Source organism: Sporobolomyces salmoneus (genome assembly GCF_050403485.1).
Source record: "Sporobolomyces salmoneus JCM6883 DNA, S_salmoneus_JCM6883_v1_ctg23, whole genome shotgun sequence".
Taxonomy (NCBI): Eukaryota; Fungi; Basidiomycota; class Microbotryomycetes; order Sporidiobolales; family Sporidiobolaceae; genus Sporobolomyces; species Sporobolomyces salmoneus.
This window is the reverse complement of record NW_027481140.1, coordinates 50,430-65,071: the sequence shown is the minus strand read 5'-3', so window position 1 is coordinate 65,071 and position 14,642 is coordinate 50,430. Positions and strand designations below refer to the sequence as shown.

At 51.3% G+C, this 14,642-nt stretch overlaps 4 protein-coding genes across 4 annotated transcripts; 2 read left to right on the top strand and 2 right to left on the bottom strand.

The window, feature by feature from the left end:
- Positions 1-70: 70 nt before the first annotated feature.
- JCM6883_006331 (uncharacterized protein) lies at positions 71-5,141 on the top strand (the record flags this gene model as incomplete). The annotated part of the gene is made up of 10 exons (XM_076632123.1): positions 71-1,834; positions 1,908-2,059; positions 2,128-2,362; positions 2,436-2,510; positions 2,586-2,780; positions 2,856-3,417; positions 3,490-3,516; positions 3,604-4,055; positions 4,118-4,175; positions 4,243-5,141. The coding sequence occupies 10 exons, from the start codon at positions 71-73 to the stop codon at positions 5,139-5,141; spliced, it is 4,419 nt and encodes a 1,472-aa protein (XP_076487850.1).
- A 433-nt stretch (positions 5,142-5,574) lies between these two features.
- JCM6883_006330 (uncharacterized protein) lies at positions 5,575-8,011 on the top strand (the record flags this gene model as incomplete). The annotated part of the gene is made up of 10 exons (XM_076632122.1): positions 5,575-5,680; positions 5,750-5,866; positions 5,940-6,202; positions 6,272-6,291; positions 6,347-6,614; positions 6,687-6,742; positions 6,803-6,862; positions 6,927-6,988; positions 7,071-7,834; positions 7,901-8,011. The coding sequence occupies 10 exons, from the start codon at positions 5,575-5,577 to the stop codon at positions 8,009-8,011; spliced, it is 1,827 nt and encodes a 608-aa protein (XP_076487849.1).
- Positions 8,012-8,286: 275 nt separating this feature from the next.
- JCM6883_006329 (WD40 repeat domain-containing protein) lies at positions 8,287-10,093 on the bottom strand (the record flags this gene model as incomplete). Its single annotated transcript, XM_076632121.1, has 3 exons — positions 8,287-8,884; positions 8,960-9,198; positions 9,272-10,093. The coding sequence occupies 3 exons, from the start codon at positions 10,091-10,093 to the stop codon at positions 8,287-8,289; spliced, it is 1,659 nt and encodes a 552-aa protein (XP_076487848.1).
- Positions 10,094-11,163: 1,070 nt separating this feature from the next.
- JCM6883_006328 (uncharacterized protein) lies at positions 11,164-14,371 on the bottom strand (the record flags this gene model as incomplete). The annotated part of the gene is made up of 8 exons (XM_076632120.1): positions 11,164-11,664; positions 11,733-11,835; positions 11,898-12,570; positions 12,652-12,808; positions 12,886-13,266; positions 13,335-13,526; positions 13,592-13,804; positions 13,871-14,371. The coding sequence occupies 8 exons, from the start codon at positions 14,369-14,371 to the stop codon at positions 11,164-11,166; spliced, it is 2,721 nt and encodes a 906-aa protein (XP_076487847.1).
- Between the last annotated feature and the right edge of the window lie 271 nt (positions 14,372-14,642).

Here is a 14,642-nt window from a genome sequence, read left to right as displayed (position 1 = left end):
ACCTCGATCAAACCCACTTTCCGCCTACGAGACGCTACAGATAGTCGAAAGCGAAGGCAGTAGAGCCGGAATGTCTGGCGTTCCAGGTCAGAGGGGACCAAACAGACCGACAAATCCTTTCGCCTTTCCTTCAACCTCAACGGACCAAGCAGCTGCCGACCCCGAGGGCCTTCGAGGAGGTGCACCACGAGTAACGAAGAACTTGAACAGCTGGCTAAAACATCTGAAAGCTCAACGGAGTGGAGTAGCGGGGAAATCGAATGTTGAAAAAAAGGCCAATGTTAGTAGGGTGGGATCATCGACGGACAGACGGGACGACCGGGAACCTGAGCGCAAGAAAGCTCGAGTACAACCCAAGGAGGCGAATCAGGTGGAAGCAACCCAGAAAGCGACGAACTCTACAAAACAAAACTCGAACCAACCTTTTCGCAATCAGCCTGTCCCTCCTCCTCGACCTCGTTCTCCACATCTCTCACTATCATCCTCGAAATCTTCCTCTCACACTTTCCCTCCCAAAAAGCCTGCACCTGCCAAGAACTTCTGCCGCTCTTCCGCAATCTCTGCTTCTAATCCTCCCTCTCTTGTCGCCTCGACTAGTCGATGTCGATCTCCCACTCCTCCAAATCGCTCTCCTTCACCAGCTCCTCCTTCACGTCGACGTTCAAGCACTTCGAACCCTTCGAAACCCTCGAAAGCCCGGACAAAGATTCGCGACGCTGCAACTCCTGTGAGGAAGACTCGCTCGAGTGGTCCGGCAGTTCATGAAGAAATTCCTTGGGGTTATAAGAACGGAGGCGCTCTGCTCGGACAGCCGACGCACGTTCAGGTCAGGAAGAGGAAACAGTTGGAGAAGCAGAAGGCAAAAGTGAGAGGAGCTGCGAAGAGAAGAAGGGAGAGTAAGAGCGCTCGGTCGAAATTGGACGAGGCCGATACGGAGAAACAAGAAGAGGTGGCTCGATTGGAGGAAGAACTGTCGTTGTCGACTGAGGGGACGGACAAAGAGGGAGAAAACGGAAGTAAACGCAGGAAGATAGCGAAGGAGAGACCAGAGACTGAACGGAAGCAGGTCTCGGTCGAAAAGGAAAAGCTGTTACATCAAGGGAACAGGAAGAGGAAGCATGAGGAAGACACAGCGACCGAGAATAGACGGCCTACGAAGAACAAGGAGGAGGAGGACGAGGAGAGCTTGCAGCGTGATCGCAAGGTATCAGAGACCCCGGACTTCGAACTCAATACCGGGAGGGAGGAAGTCGCACAGATTGAACGGGTTGCAGATGATATCGAGTCCGGCGAGTCGAAAACCAAACCGCAAATCGAGTCGACGATAAAGCTCGTCCCCTCGCAGTTCCGCAACTCTCTGTCTATTCTAGCCCCGCTTCAACAACCTCCGAACGAGAAGCCCACAATCTCACCTACGATTCCCTCTCTTTCCAGTCTCGGTCTCAACTTGTTTTCGCTCTCGTCGTTACAAAACGTTCCCCTTGCCGGCCGTTCCCTTCCACCTGCCGACTTCTACCCTTCCTCAGCAAAGACTCACCCCTCTCCGACACCCTTCTTCTTCCGACCCGCATCGTCTCCGGAAAAGGTCATCGGATATCAAGCCGTGTTCTCCGAGCCTCCTCAAACTCTTCCTGCGACTCTTCCGATACTACCGCAAGCTTCCACGCATCGACGATTCCTGATCAAGCCCTCTCGAGTGCAGCCGCCGCCCGTCGTCGCGAAAGAACCGAAACCGAGGAAACGAGATCCAGCTCTGCTGTCGAAGGAAGGATGGGTCGTTCCCGAGCGAGATGTCAAGATCAGAGCGAATGGTCGACCTCCTATCTGGGCTGTCGTGAGTAACCCGCCTCCTTGCTTCTTGCGCTTCGTCACTGACACATAGCGTGCGCGCGACGGAAATCCTCTAGGGAAGACAAGAGCTTTGCGAGAGTCTCTCCTACTTCAAGTCCTACCAAGGCGGACACTACGATCGAGCGGAAAGGTGTCACGGATACCTCCTTGATGGATTCCCATCAGCGAATGATCGGTGTGAGCAAAACGGAAAAGTCATCATCAGCCAGTTGAGTTCTCGCTTCGTTCAAGATCTCCCGCAACTAGCTCGACTGATTGTTTCCTCTCGTCGTGTAGTGGAGGAGGAAACTCTCGAGCAACTAGTGCCGGCTACGTTCTCCACTCGTCTCAAGAGCGTCAAGGTGTGAGGATGCGAGCCCTACAGAACTGCCTCGATCAACAAGTTCCGGTCATCCTTCTCGCCGGAAACCAGTACAGCTTCTTCCCGAAGCTACAAGAGATGGGTTTGAAAGAGGGAGGAAACGAGGTCAGATACGCTGTTTTGGGAGCTTACTTCGTTACGCACATTTGGGTTAGCTTGATTCGATCACGTCGAGTCGCACCGTGTCTCGTTTCGCGAAGCTGATCGTGCGTGTCTTATCTAGGCTGAAGGAGAACCGGTGATCGACTCGAGCGCCCCTCCAGATGCGTCGAAAGAGGAATACTTTGTTCGATTCAAGGTGAGTAGACCTTTGCTGCTCTTCTCCATTCGATTGTCGTGCACCAGGATCGAACTCGGTTCTGCTCCACTCTAGGTCCGCTTCGAATGGGTCGAATCTCAAGGAACACCTTGGTTTCACAACGTGATCGGCAAAGAACCTGACTCCTTTCCAGCTCAGAGCAATCCGCCACCGTCTCAAGTTACTTGCTCACTTTGCCGTACCACCCACCGAGCGATCTACAAGGGAGGGATTACGTGCTACAATGAGACTTGTAGAAACTTCTTCAGAGTGCGCGAGACATTTTCTCGACCCTCTTACAGTCCGTCTTGATCGCTGATGCTGGATATCTCGTTTGATCTGCAGCTACCTACCGGTCGAATGCTTCCGCCGTCAGACCTCCTCTATGACTCCTCAATGCTCAACCTCTCGCCGAACCCTCCTCAAAATGCTCTTCTCCCTCAACCGATCCAACCGCAAACTCTACAAAGCCTCGCCAGTTCTCCTTCGATTCGAAACTACTCGAGGGCTGCCTGGAGAGGCTTCGGCTGCTCCGAGTGTGGACGACTCTCAAGTCGAAGTGAATGGCTCAAACTCAATTGTCAGGAATGCGGAGCAGAAGTCGACGCAACTGGTAGCTCCGTCTCGATCGACGAGTTGCAGAAGGCGACGAGGAAAGAGGTCAGGGGAAGGAAACCGACGGCTTTTGGACAACCTCTCATTCGACTCGACTCAATTCCCCAACGATCGCTCGAAGGAATCGAAGGCTACGACGGACAGACCTACGAACTCGCCGACGGAGCCAAGGTACATCACCTCTGGCCGACGTTGGTAGAGGGCTACGATGAGGCGAATCGTCTGTTTCAGGGTTATCAAGGCAAAGAGGCCGGGAAGCTGTTCAAACGAAATCCTCTCACGATACATCGAGGTAAACTTGCTCTCCGCTTCTTCTCACATGCATGTTCGCGTTCTCACTCGGACTACCTTCTGCCTTGAACAGCTCAAGGCGCGCTTCTCTGTCAACAATGTGAGTCGATCCTCAATCCGACTTGCGTCGTTTTTTGGGCTGACTCAAGCTGTCTCCTTCCCTTTCTGCGCTGTTGCTCTCTCTCAGTCACCTGGAATGGAGGCAAAGAGTACCTTCACGCTATCGCTGCTGAAACCTACCCCTTCGACGAATCTTCCTCGACCCCCTCTCTCCACGACTTCGAAAACGCTTCAGACAGTTCGACTCGATTCGCGGCACCATGCGCGAAAGAAGCTTGCGACTACCTCCAATCGACCGTCGCTCGTGTAGTCAGCCCTGACAACGTCGCTCAAACCGCATTCAACGAGATCCTCTCAGTCGCTTACATGGAGGGAGGCATGATGAACTATCACGATGACGGGGAACGAGGATTAGGATCGGTTGTCGCCTCTATCTCCCTCGGAGCCGACGCAACTATGTCCTTCAGACGGAAAGAGAAGAAGTCAAAGAAGAAAAGGAACGACTCTGAACCGACCCCGAGGGGGTGCAAAATCAGTCTCAGGTTGAAACTCCGGCACGGAGACATTTGCATCATGGAAGTGAGTCATCTCTTCTCGAACTCCTACACTGGCATAGACTCAACTTCGATCGGTCTCGCCAGGGACCCGAGATGCAAAAACTGTTCGAGCACGCTGTCGAACCTGAGGGTTTACGATTCGGTGAGTCTCTACTCTACCTGTGTCAGAGTCTGCTGCTGGGTCTGAATGCTCGGCTGAAACGCTCCAGCTGCGACTGCTCGACTCGTCGGTCCCGATCACGTCAGAAAATCGGCAAGTCGACCTCAAAAGTTTGCGGGAGAAACGACGAAGCCGGCGCTCGAGAACGCCGAGGAATCTCTTTTCTCTCCTGCTGCGCCTCTTGTCGCTCGTCCGCCACTTCGATCGCCTACGATCTCGCTATCGCTTCCCGCTGTCGTCGAACAACTTGATCATCCCTCTCTGCTCTCGGACAACTCCCTCACTTCCCCTCCGCTAAAGCCTTCAGCCAGCGACCCTCTTGAACTATCTCCGCTCTCTTCGTTGACGCCGTCGATGGTGTCAACGCCGGAACTCTCCTCAGATCTCACGTCGCTCGATTCGTCGAGCGATTCTTCCACACCCGGCTCGCCCATCTCGAACGGACCCGGAACACCAATCACTGTACCTGATTACGTTTCGCAGGAATCTTGTCAATCCGTCACTACCGTCCCCTCCTTGAAGCCCGAAAACTCGAATTCCGCAACGTCCTCTCTCCGCCGAATGCAAGAAGCTTCCGAACGAACAGCCCAGCTCCTCAGCCGGACCAAGTGCAAGAAGCTTCCGCCTCAAGCACGAGGGATGTCATCGAAAACCTTTCCGCCTCAATCGCAAGCTTTCTTCTACTCGCAATCCTCACAATCCTCGCAAAATATCCCTTCCTTTCGCACCCTCGAGCGGCCTACACCATACCCTCGCGCGCACCCATACCACTGGAATCCCTCGTACTCTGCAAATTATACCCCTTACTCGCAACTCCTCTCGCAAAATTCGATACCCTCCTCTTCCTCGTCGTTCTCGCAACAAGGTCACAAGACACTGGGAACGAATTCGTGTCTCTCGAGTGGAAGGACGCTGTCTACTGTCAACGATGGTGCAGGCGCCCGTTGAACCCTCTCTCGTCGTTTTCTTCTTTCCCCCTTGATATTTTCCCTTTTTTTTTTTTCCTTTCTTCTGTCAGATTGTCGCGGACGTAACGATCTCTTTTCGCTTCCTATCTCCTCCCTGTTCCAGCTCTAAGCGAGAGGTAATCACTCCGCGGACACCGAGGGAACTCCGATCTTCCGAAGCGATCTTTCCTCTCTTCTCACTTCTTCTTTTCTCCTCACCCCTCCTCTCCTCTCACGCAGCATCAGTCAAGTGAACTACAAGCCAACCAGAAGAATCGGAGGACGATACCGTACAAGCAACAGTAAGTCACTCGTCTCCCTTCATCACCTTTCTTGATCTCTGAATCGAACTGATCACTTACGACCTGTCTCGCGCTAGACGACGCACTGCTCAGTAGACTAGATTGATCTGACTTGAATCGCTGGGGTGAAGTATGTCTGGTCAAGTAGGAGGTGGAAGAGTAAAGTACGATCGAGAAGCGAAGAATCGTTCAACGATAGAGGAAAGAGGCGCAGAAGAAGGAGGAGCTGTTCAGCAAGGTACGCAGAACTTCTAACATTGTTCACGAGTGCAGAGCTCGGCGGTCCTGATACGGACTCTGGTCGCAGAGTTTACGCGAAACACGAAGAGAACCAAAGTATCAGCGAGTCGAGCTGTCGGGACTGCGGGTACGGGTTCAGGAGATAACGCGGCTCATCGAGTTCCGGTTGACATCTGGTTGCTCAGTAAGTTCTGAAGAATTGCCCTTCGGAACGACGGTGTGAAGCTAGCTGATAACTTTCGCGCTTTTGTCATCAGTCGCCGAGCAGACCGATGCATGCACTCTTCTTCAACTCGCGAGGACGAGCAACTATCTTCGACAGATCTTCTTCAACAAGGATCTCTCTCGATCGACCTGGAAGAAATCGACGAAGAACCTCCCAAAATTCCCAAAACTCGAGACGGAGGAAATTTACGGTCCCGCTCTCATCGAGTTTCTCCTCGATGACTATTGCTCTTTTTGTGGTAAGGGAGGTGCATCCGAAGCGAATTATATCTGGAAGTTACGCTATCATTCCGAGGTAAGATTTTGATTTCTCCTCCTGCTTCGTCTCGTGCTGACCGCGGCTCATGGTCTGTCGTTCGGATAGTATTGTTTCAATATCAACAAGTATGGCCTACTATTGAGTCTTTTGAAAACTGAGGAGACTAATATGGTCGCACAGGACCGTTATGTCGAGCAGCTCGATTCGACAAAAGTTGCCCGCGATTCGAGACGAGGCACTCGACTGCGTTCCCTGCATTCTCCGCCCTCAAGTAGCTTACAACGTTCCGCAGCGCCGAGATCTCGCCTATTTCGTTGTTGAACAAACTCGTCAAGTCAACTTTGAACTCCTCGAATTCATCAAACTCAGCAACGACATGAACGACGAAGAGGTTGCAGTCCAGGCGTTCCGCGCTCTCCGACGACCTCAAGTGCTAGCGCTGGAAAGGGTATGGGGAATCCTTCTCCCGAATTCAGCTGAATTTCGCTCGGTTGTTAACACTGTTTGTTCTCCTTGCCAGGATAGCCTCAAGATCTATCATTGGCAGCAGAATCTCGTACGACATGAGTACAACAGGTAGATCCGGAAACAGTGTTTGAGCTTGGATCAAGACTGATTCTCGAATGCCAATCGCAGAATGAACAACACTCTTTTCCGCCATCACTCGAAGAACGGCCATCTGAGCGTTCCCCGATTGTGAGTGTCGCGTTACAAGGCGTCTTCCCTCGACGAATAGCTAGATCGCTTGCTCTTCCTACAGGACCGACTTCGTTCCGAGCAAATCATTGTCCGCCTGGATCTTCCGTCTGTTCACCAATGGACGTGCGTATGCTTCTCTCTATTGTTGAGCACAGTCTTGTCGAGCCACTTCGAATCTTTTGCTGATCTCGGTTCTCGCTATCAGAGTGGGAAGAGGATTACTATCGATTCGAAAAGGCATTCATCGCGAACTATCATCACGCCCATCCCAAGTCCCTCGGAAAAGAGCGCATCAGACGGCGTGCGTCTCTTCATTCGGAATACACTCTTCTCAAGCGCCAGGACGCAACCTATCCTCCCTTCTCGATTTATACCGAACTGCCCTCGGTTCGATCGTATTGGGAAACAGCTCAGAGTCACGACCGCATCTCCGCAACAGAAGCGAACATCAAGAAGGCCCAACGTTGGATCAAACTCTCGTTCGCTCGTATCCTCTCACAATCTCTTGATCAAATTGGACGCCCTCTCCCGCCTGATCTCAAGTCCTCTCTCCATCCTCGAAACTACCTCCTTCCGCCGGCCTTCTTCGGTGGAGTCGATGACGCATCCAACCCTACCGGACTCTACATGGACGATCCAGCGAAGATCTCTGAAGAAGAACTCGCACAACTTCTCGATCGATTCTCGAACCAAGCTTGGTTCTTCGAATCGCAACGACCTCAATCCTTCGGCTCGGTACAGAAGAACAACCACGAAAGGATCAGCTCGATCAAGTACAAAGGACCTCTCTTCCCCCTGTTCAGCACGTTCTGGCATCAAGTGTTGTTGCAAATTCTCGAGAAAAGTGGAGTCGGAGATGGACCTTACAAAGCGACTCGACAAGTCTTGCAAGATCTCGGCGAGTGTTGCTCGTGCAAGGAGTGCTCAGCAGGAGGTGATGAGGAGAAGAAAATGAAATTGAGCGATTTCGTGAGTTTCGAGGTTCAAGCCGAACAAAGCTCATCAGGCTGACGTTGCAAGGTTCGCTTCCTGCAGACCGCACACCTCAAAGATCACGATTTCCCGTCTGATACTATTCCGGACAAATCACTCGTCGTCTTCCACGCTCAAGCAGTCGAGTCAAACGAAGTTAAAACCGAACAATGAAAATTGGTACTCGAAATGATGAAATCCCTAAGTCCGTCGACAGGTTCCCTCTGCTCTTGTCCTGCGAGCAACGAACTGATCTCTGTCACGTCTCAACTATGTCACGCAGGATTCCCGCTTGAACAAAACCACTAGTTTACCCTGCCCGAGTTTTGCTGTGTTTCTCCTCTCGAATCTGTAACGATGAAAAGTGTCTCTTTCGCTCTCTCCCGTTATCTGCTTTCTCGACTGAGTTAGATCGGTTGAAGCTTATTCGATTCGAGAAGAGTTCGTTTCTACTCCAAGTCTTCGATGCCCTCAAACTCTGCCTCTTCATCATCTTCCAACTCCTCCAATCCGTCCAGTCCATCTCCAACCTCTGCATCTTCGTCTTGACTGTCTTCCTCAATCTCGTTATCGCTGAGGTTGATCATGACTCCCGTGAATTCCTCGTTCTCATCTCCGCTTTCTTCACCAGCGAACTTATCCAACATTTCCTCTTCCTCCTCTTCGTCGTTGTTCTCCTCCTCCTCTTCTTCCGACGAGGAAGAGTCCTCCTCCTCCGCATCTTCTCCATTTCCTCCGTTCGCCTTCGCTCGTTTCTCGACGAGTCCAATCGCGCAGATACTCGTCAACCTCGATTTATCCGTATCGAAATTCGCGATAGGCTTGATCTCCACTTTCTCCTTCGCGGTTTCTACCTCGGCTTTACCTTTGCCTTTACCCTTTCCTTTTCCTTTTGTCGTGGTTGATGCGGTCGAAGAGGATACGGGGAGGGAAGAGAGGTCGTAGAGATTGATGCATCCGTCGGAGGATGCGGTAGTGAGAATTACGGTCGAGTGGGGAGTAGAGCTTTCAGGGAGAGCGACTTCCAATAAATCCATCATCTTGACCCTGTATCCACGAATCGAATCAGTGAAGCTCAGTATCAGCAGGAGAGAGAGAGAGAGAGAGAGAGAGAGAACGAACCTATTTGTGTGACCGACTAATTCTGCGCAAACTTCCATCTTTGCCCTGTTCTCGAACGCCTCTTCGTCTTCCTCTTGACCGACTTTAACTGGAGTAGGGTTCGAGACGTCGAAAACTCGGACTTTGCCGTCTTCACAGGCTACGAGGAGGAATTCAGAGTCGAGGGAAGAGGGAGGGGTACAGAATTGAAGGTCGTGGAAGCGAGAAGGCGCGGTCAAAGTGTGGTGAATCGACATATCCTACATTTCCGTGAGAGACGACTGTGTCAGAGCGGGCTGAGAACCACGCGAGAGAAGCGAAAATTAAACGCACGATTCCGTAAACTGTCAAAGTATTCGCCGTGATAACTCCAAACTTTGTTCCCTTTGCGTTCCATCTGACCAAGTCCCCCTCAGTACCCAGCTTGAGGGTAGCTACCGATTTCCCTGCGACCAAATCCCACATTCGCAGATTCTTATCTTTTCCAACTGACAGACAAACCCTTCCTTCCGGATGAGGATCGATCGAGTTGACCCTTCCCTTGTGACCTTTCAAACTTCTCAACAATACCCAATCCCTCACTCGGTATAAACTGATCGTTGAGTCGGAGGAAGCCGATAAAAGCATGTTTCGTTGAGGACAAAACCTCAAACAAGTGATCGTTCCCGTCGTGTCTCCTTCGAGCGAACCAACCTCTTTACGTCGTTGCAAGTCCCACACTTTGATTACTTCGTCTTGACCTCCACTGACGAGGTATTTTCCTCCGACTTTACGATGTAACGATTCTTTCGCGATATCGGGAGAGAGGAGAGTCGTACTGGCGGCGACGGTTCGGAGAGAGGATAAATGGGCAGGGAAGGAGAAGATGGGCTTGACGGAGAGGGTGGAAGGAGCGGAGGGAGAGGAGGAAGAAGTCGAGGGAACGAATTCACATTCTAAACCGTACAATAACCGTTCGTACGATCCTGCCGAGACGATGAATTTCTTTGGTGGTCCTGCTGGTACTACTGGTCTCGAAGTCGCGGTCTTGGCGGCGGGTTTAGAGGCAGGTTTTGAAGCGGGAGGAGGAGGATTCGAGAAGCGAGCTTTCTTCGCCGCGGGAGCTGCTGCGCTCGTCGAGGGTTTCGGTTGACTGGTTCCTTTTCTCTTGGCCATGTTGTGAATCGAAGTCCGGCAAAGTGGTGGTGAGAGGGAAGAAGCCAATCTTTTTTTCCATCTCGCTTGATCTCTTTCGCTTCTCTCCACTTCTACGCAACTCGATCCAGCCCAGTCTACAGATAGACTTTCACTTGAACCTACTCAGCTTCGCTCTATACCGCTCACTCTTCACTCACAGCCAGTACGTTGGAGTTTCTTGCTTTCTCATTCAACTCTTCCTTTTCTGACCCTCTCTCGTACCGTTCGCATCAGTGGGACTCTCAAAGAAGGACGCTCGATCGAGGGAACAAAAGAAGAAGGAAGAACTCGGTATCAAGGTGAGCATTCTCCCAATCTCTTTCCGAACTTTCGCTAATCTCTCTTGTGCCAGGTTGAAACTACCAAAGGAGGTGTCGTGAAGAAGGCAGCAAAGACCCAAATTCAATGCACCGTCTGCAAGAGTATGTTCATCGAGTCGATGCCTGTCATTCTCAGGGATCACGGTTCGTAACTTTGAATTTTTCGTTTCTCGTTTCTACGGACTGATGTTCTTGCTTTGTTGTTCAGCCGCTAAGCACGAAAAGCTCAAGACGCCTCAGGAATGCTTTCCGGGCGCGAACGTGGCTGTATGAAGTGCTCTCTCAAGTTTTGTTGTAATCTCGACTCTTTTAAACCTGCGAACGACTCCTTGCGGCGGGTATTTGAGGATGCCTCACAGCATGCATGACTCGGAGCAATTGTCTTGGTGTCGTCCAGATGCTCTCGTGTTTGAATATCCTGTCGTTCTGCTGAGACTTCACTGTCACTGAAGACGATGAATTTGGCGTCGAAAGAGGTTGAAGCTTTGAAGAGCTTTCAGTTCAAGGCATTAGTCCCGATCATCGGAGACGAGCAGACTACACGGATTTGCGGGTGAGCAAACCGCATGTTCCACTTGAACGTACGCGGCGTTCAAAGTCCATAAGCAGTTCGCGAGAAGAAGAACGATAGAATTTCTCAAGATCTGCCTCAATCGACCGGGCTCAATTCGAAGATACCTTTGCTGAACATGACAGAGTGAAACAGGCTGGTCCCCGTCCGGAAGAGTACTACATCTTTCCCTTTCCTTTTCCGTTCCCTTTTTCTTTTTCTTTTCCACCTCCTTTCGAACCCTTCGAACCCGCTTCATTCTGTCCTCCTCCGCTCTTCCCATGCTTTTCGGAAACGATCACAAGGTCATCCTGTTGATCTTCGTCGTCTTCATCATCAAGCGTGATGGTCTCAACCTCCTTCTTCTTCTTTGCCGTTTCCTGACTCGGGACGCTTGTTGATGCTTGAGAACGTTTCCTAGACGAAGAACCTCCTCCTGGGTTGCTCGAAGAAGCGACTGCATCCGATGAAGTGTCGATAGAAGCCGAGTTGGCGAGAACTTTCGTGGAAGAGGAAGGAAGGATTTTCGAGGTCGAGTCTGTCGCAGGAGATGCATGAGCGGTCGCGAGGGTTGGGGGCGAGGCACCTTCGTCGTCGTGTTCGACTTCCATAGCTGACTGAAGAGAAAGAGGAGGAGGACTAGTATCTTCGGTGAGTAGATCTTCAGTCGATTTTGTCGCCTAAAAGCGAACGAGCTCAGAATCGGTCAGCTCTTTCACGCGCAAAGCAGTGGAAGTTGTAGACGTACCTTCGTTTCCTTCTCAACGACAGTGAAGTAGCTACCAACTGAGCGCTCTCCTCGGTGTTTCTTGACGTCTTCGACGGTTGGTTTCGCTTCGTTCGGATTTTGCCTGAAGAAAGTGATGGGATTAGTTCGGGGAGAGATTGAGATTGCAGAGGGAGCTGGACATACATCGCGAAGAGTTTGAGATTACTCCATCGCGTTTCGAGCGATTCCAAAACTTCCAACTCTTTCGGAGACGCCGAAAGTACCATCGAAGCTCCCCATCCCTCCGCAGCTTCTTCTTCTTGACCTGAGCTCGCGAGAGCCTCTCGACCTTTGGTGACGTTCACGTTCCTTCCTCCCTTCCCGCCGTCTTTCGCCAGAAGGACCGAAATCGCATGACCATCCAATTCGCGTCTGAAGGTAAAGAGGCGAATCTCCTGGCGAACATCGAGAACGCACTTCTTGACCTTTCGATCGACTTCAGCTTCTTCGACTTGACTCAGATCGATCGTAGAACTCGAGGGAAGGTTGAGTCCAGGAGGAGAGAACGGAGGTTGTCCGGGGACCTTGTCGGAGAAAGCTGAGAGCATCGCAACGCTCCACTTTTCTTGTTTGAGGATCCCTCCGTAAACGTGAGCGAAGTCGTCGGCCATTTCGATGCAGGTGAGAGAGTGAGATTGGTTGTTGTCGCCGATAATGGGAAGGATGATCGTTCCGTTGACGTTCTTCCAGAAATCTTCCGAAGGTACCTTCGTCCACGGGCTACCGGGGACACCTAGTCGTCGACACTTGAAAAGTTGAGCAGCGGACATCATCGCATCGAAGTGATTTGGGGCGTCGGTAACGATCGGCACCGTGACTGCACTCAGAAGAAGAAGATGTGTGTCAGTCCTCGAGAACTTGATAGCATGGCGCATATCTGAGCGAGAGAGCAGCTTACAATTTCGCGTCACTTTCTTAAGAGCTTTGTACCACAAATCTTCATCTCCGACCTCAGTACCGAGGACTTGACCTCTCGCATCTCCTTCGGTTCCAATCTCGATGAGCTTCCACGGTGCTTGTCGGCCGAAGACTTCATTACGAGAGAGGATGATTAACTGTGTCGCAAAGGGAAGAAGAATCGTTAGGAAATGCTGAAGGAAGAAAGAATTTTTTGAGAAAGAGGAGATCTTACAGTCAGGTCCTCGGTTCTTCCCAAAACAGCACATCTAGCATAGAGTGAGTAATCCAATCCCTCCTTCCAGCGCATACTCGTCATTCCCTCGACATCGATTACAATCGCTTCTCCTTTCAAATCAAACCAATCCCTTCCCTCTTTCGAGAACCTCGATTTCGCGAGAGTAATGTCCGACATAGGTTTGTGTTCCCAAGCCATCTTCGACAATGGTTCCTCCGGAGCTCCTCGCCTTTTCCCATCGTGATCGTATCCTCGAGGAGCGAACTGGGTTGAGCTGTAACCAACGTCGACTCCGGAGCGGGGACGAATTCGCTGAATCACATCTGCAGGATTGAAGATCTCGAAGATCTCACGAAGGGAAGCTTCCGGGACGGTATTCTGCGAGACGTAAGATTGAAGCTCAGATTTTGTGTTTAAGCTTCTTTTTCAGAGAGAACGAAACTCACGATTCCAGATTCCTGACCAGTCAACAACTTGATGTAGTCCATGAGGGCCCAGAGAATCGGTTTGACCTTGCCGCGAATGACTCTCTGACCTTTGTGGTGTTCTCCCCAACTGAGGAAAGCTTCAGCTGAATCAATAAGGTCTGAGCCTGGGTAACCAAGTCGAATTCCTTGAGTGAGCTCCCACGGCGACAGCTATTCCGAAGTGTGAAGCAATTAGATCAAGCGCCTTCGAGAAACAGAGAAGACGAGAGACTTACGACTTGACCGTTCATGACGATATCGAGCGAATTTTTCAACGCTTGTCGAGCCCTCTTTCCTGCCTCTTCTTTGGCTACCTCTGCGAAAGCTTGTGGATTGGACTTGAAAGCGAGAACTTCTTCGGGGTTGAGGGAGAGGTCCTCGAGAGCGAAAGCGATCCCGAAGTCGTAACGGATATTTCGACAACGTTGAGAACGTTTCAGTTCCGCCGACTGAGAATACATGAATCAGCTCCTGTTCGTTCATCGTGTCTAGAGTCGAGAAGCCGATGAACTCACCACGAAGTCTCCTCTGAACGGATGCAAAGTTTCCTCGACTTCGTCTCGAAGTTTCTTTCCTCCCTTCTTTTCAGCAATTCCTTCTTTCATTTCTACCTCATCCTCCTCTCCATCTGCCTCTACCTCTTTTCCATCTTGATCTTTCCCTCCATTAGCTCCTACCGCTCCCGAGGTACCTTTCTGCTTCCCTTTATCCAATTCTTCCTTCGAAAGATCGTTGAGCGCTCGTAGATAATGATGAGTTCTAGCTGCATCGAGCACCGACCTTTCCATTTGGATACCTTCCGTAGAGACTGCCGACGAGGAAGCTGAGGTCGAAGGAATTGCTGGATTTGCTGAGGCGAGAGGGAGAGGAAGTGGAGGATTGTTGCTTGGAGCGAGGGGAGGAGGAGCTCTTCGAGCTGCAGCGATGGCGGCAGCTTGAGCGGCAAAGTCGTCATCTTCAGCTGAAGGGGGTCTCCATTTCGTTGCCGCAGTGCCGGATCCAGAAGCTCGAGGCATTTCGGGAGGAGGAAGTTGGTTGAGATTTGAGAGAATTGGGAGTTTGATACCAATCGTGAAGGTTCTGAGTCAGACTTTGATTCTAGTCAAGCGGAAAAGTGGAGTGTAGAGCGTCGGGGCGAGGAGAGGAGACGGCGGGGATGAGAGAGGAAGAAAGCGAGTGAAGCGAACTTATGAAAGTCGGGTCGAGGGGATGTGGACTGCGAGTCGTGCAGCTTCTGTTGCCTTCAGTAAGTCAGTTTGCTTCTTGTCCTGCTGTCTCGATCGATTT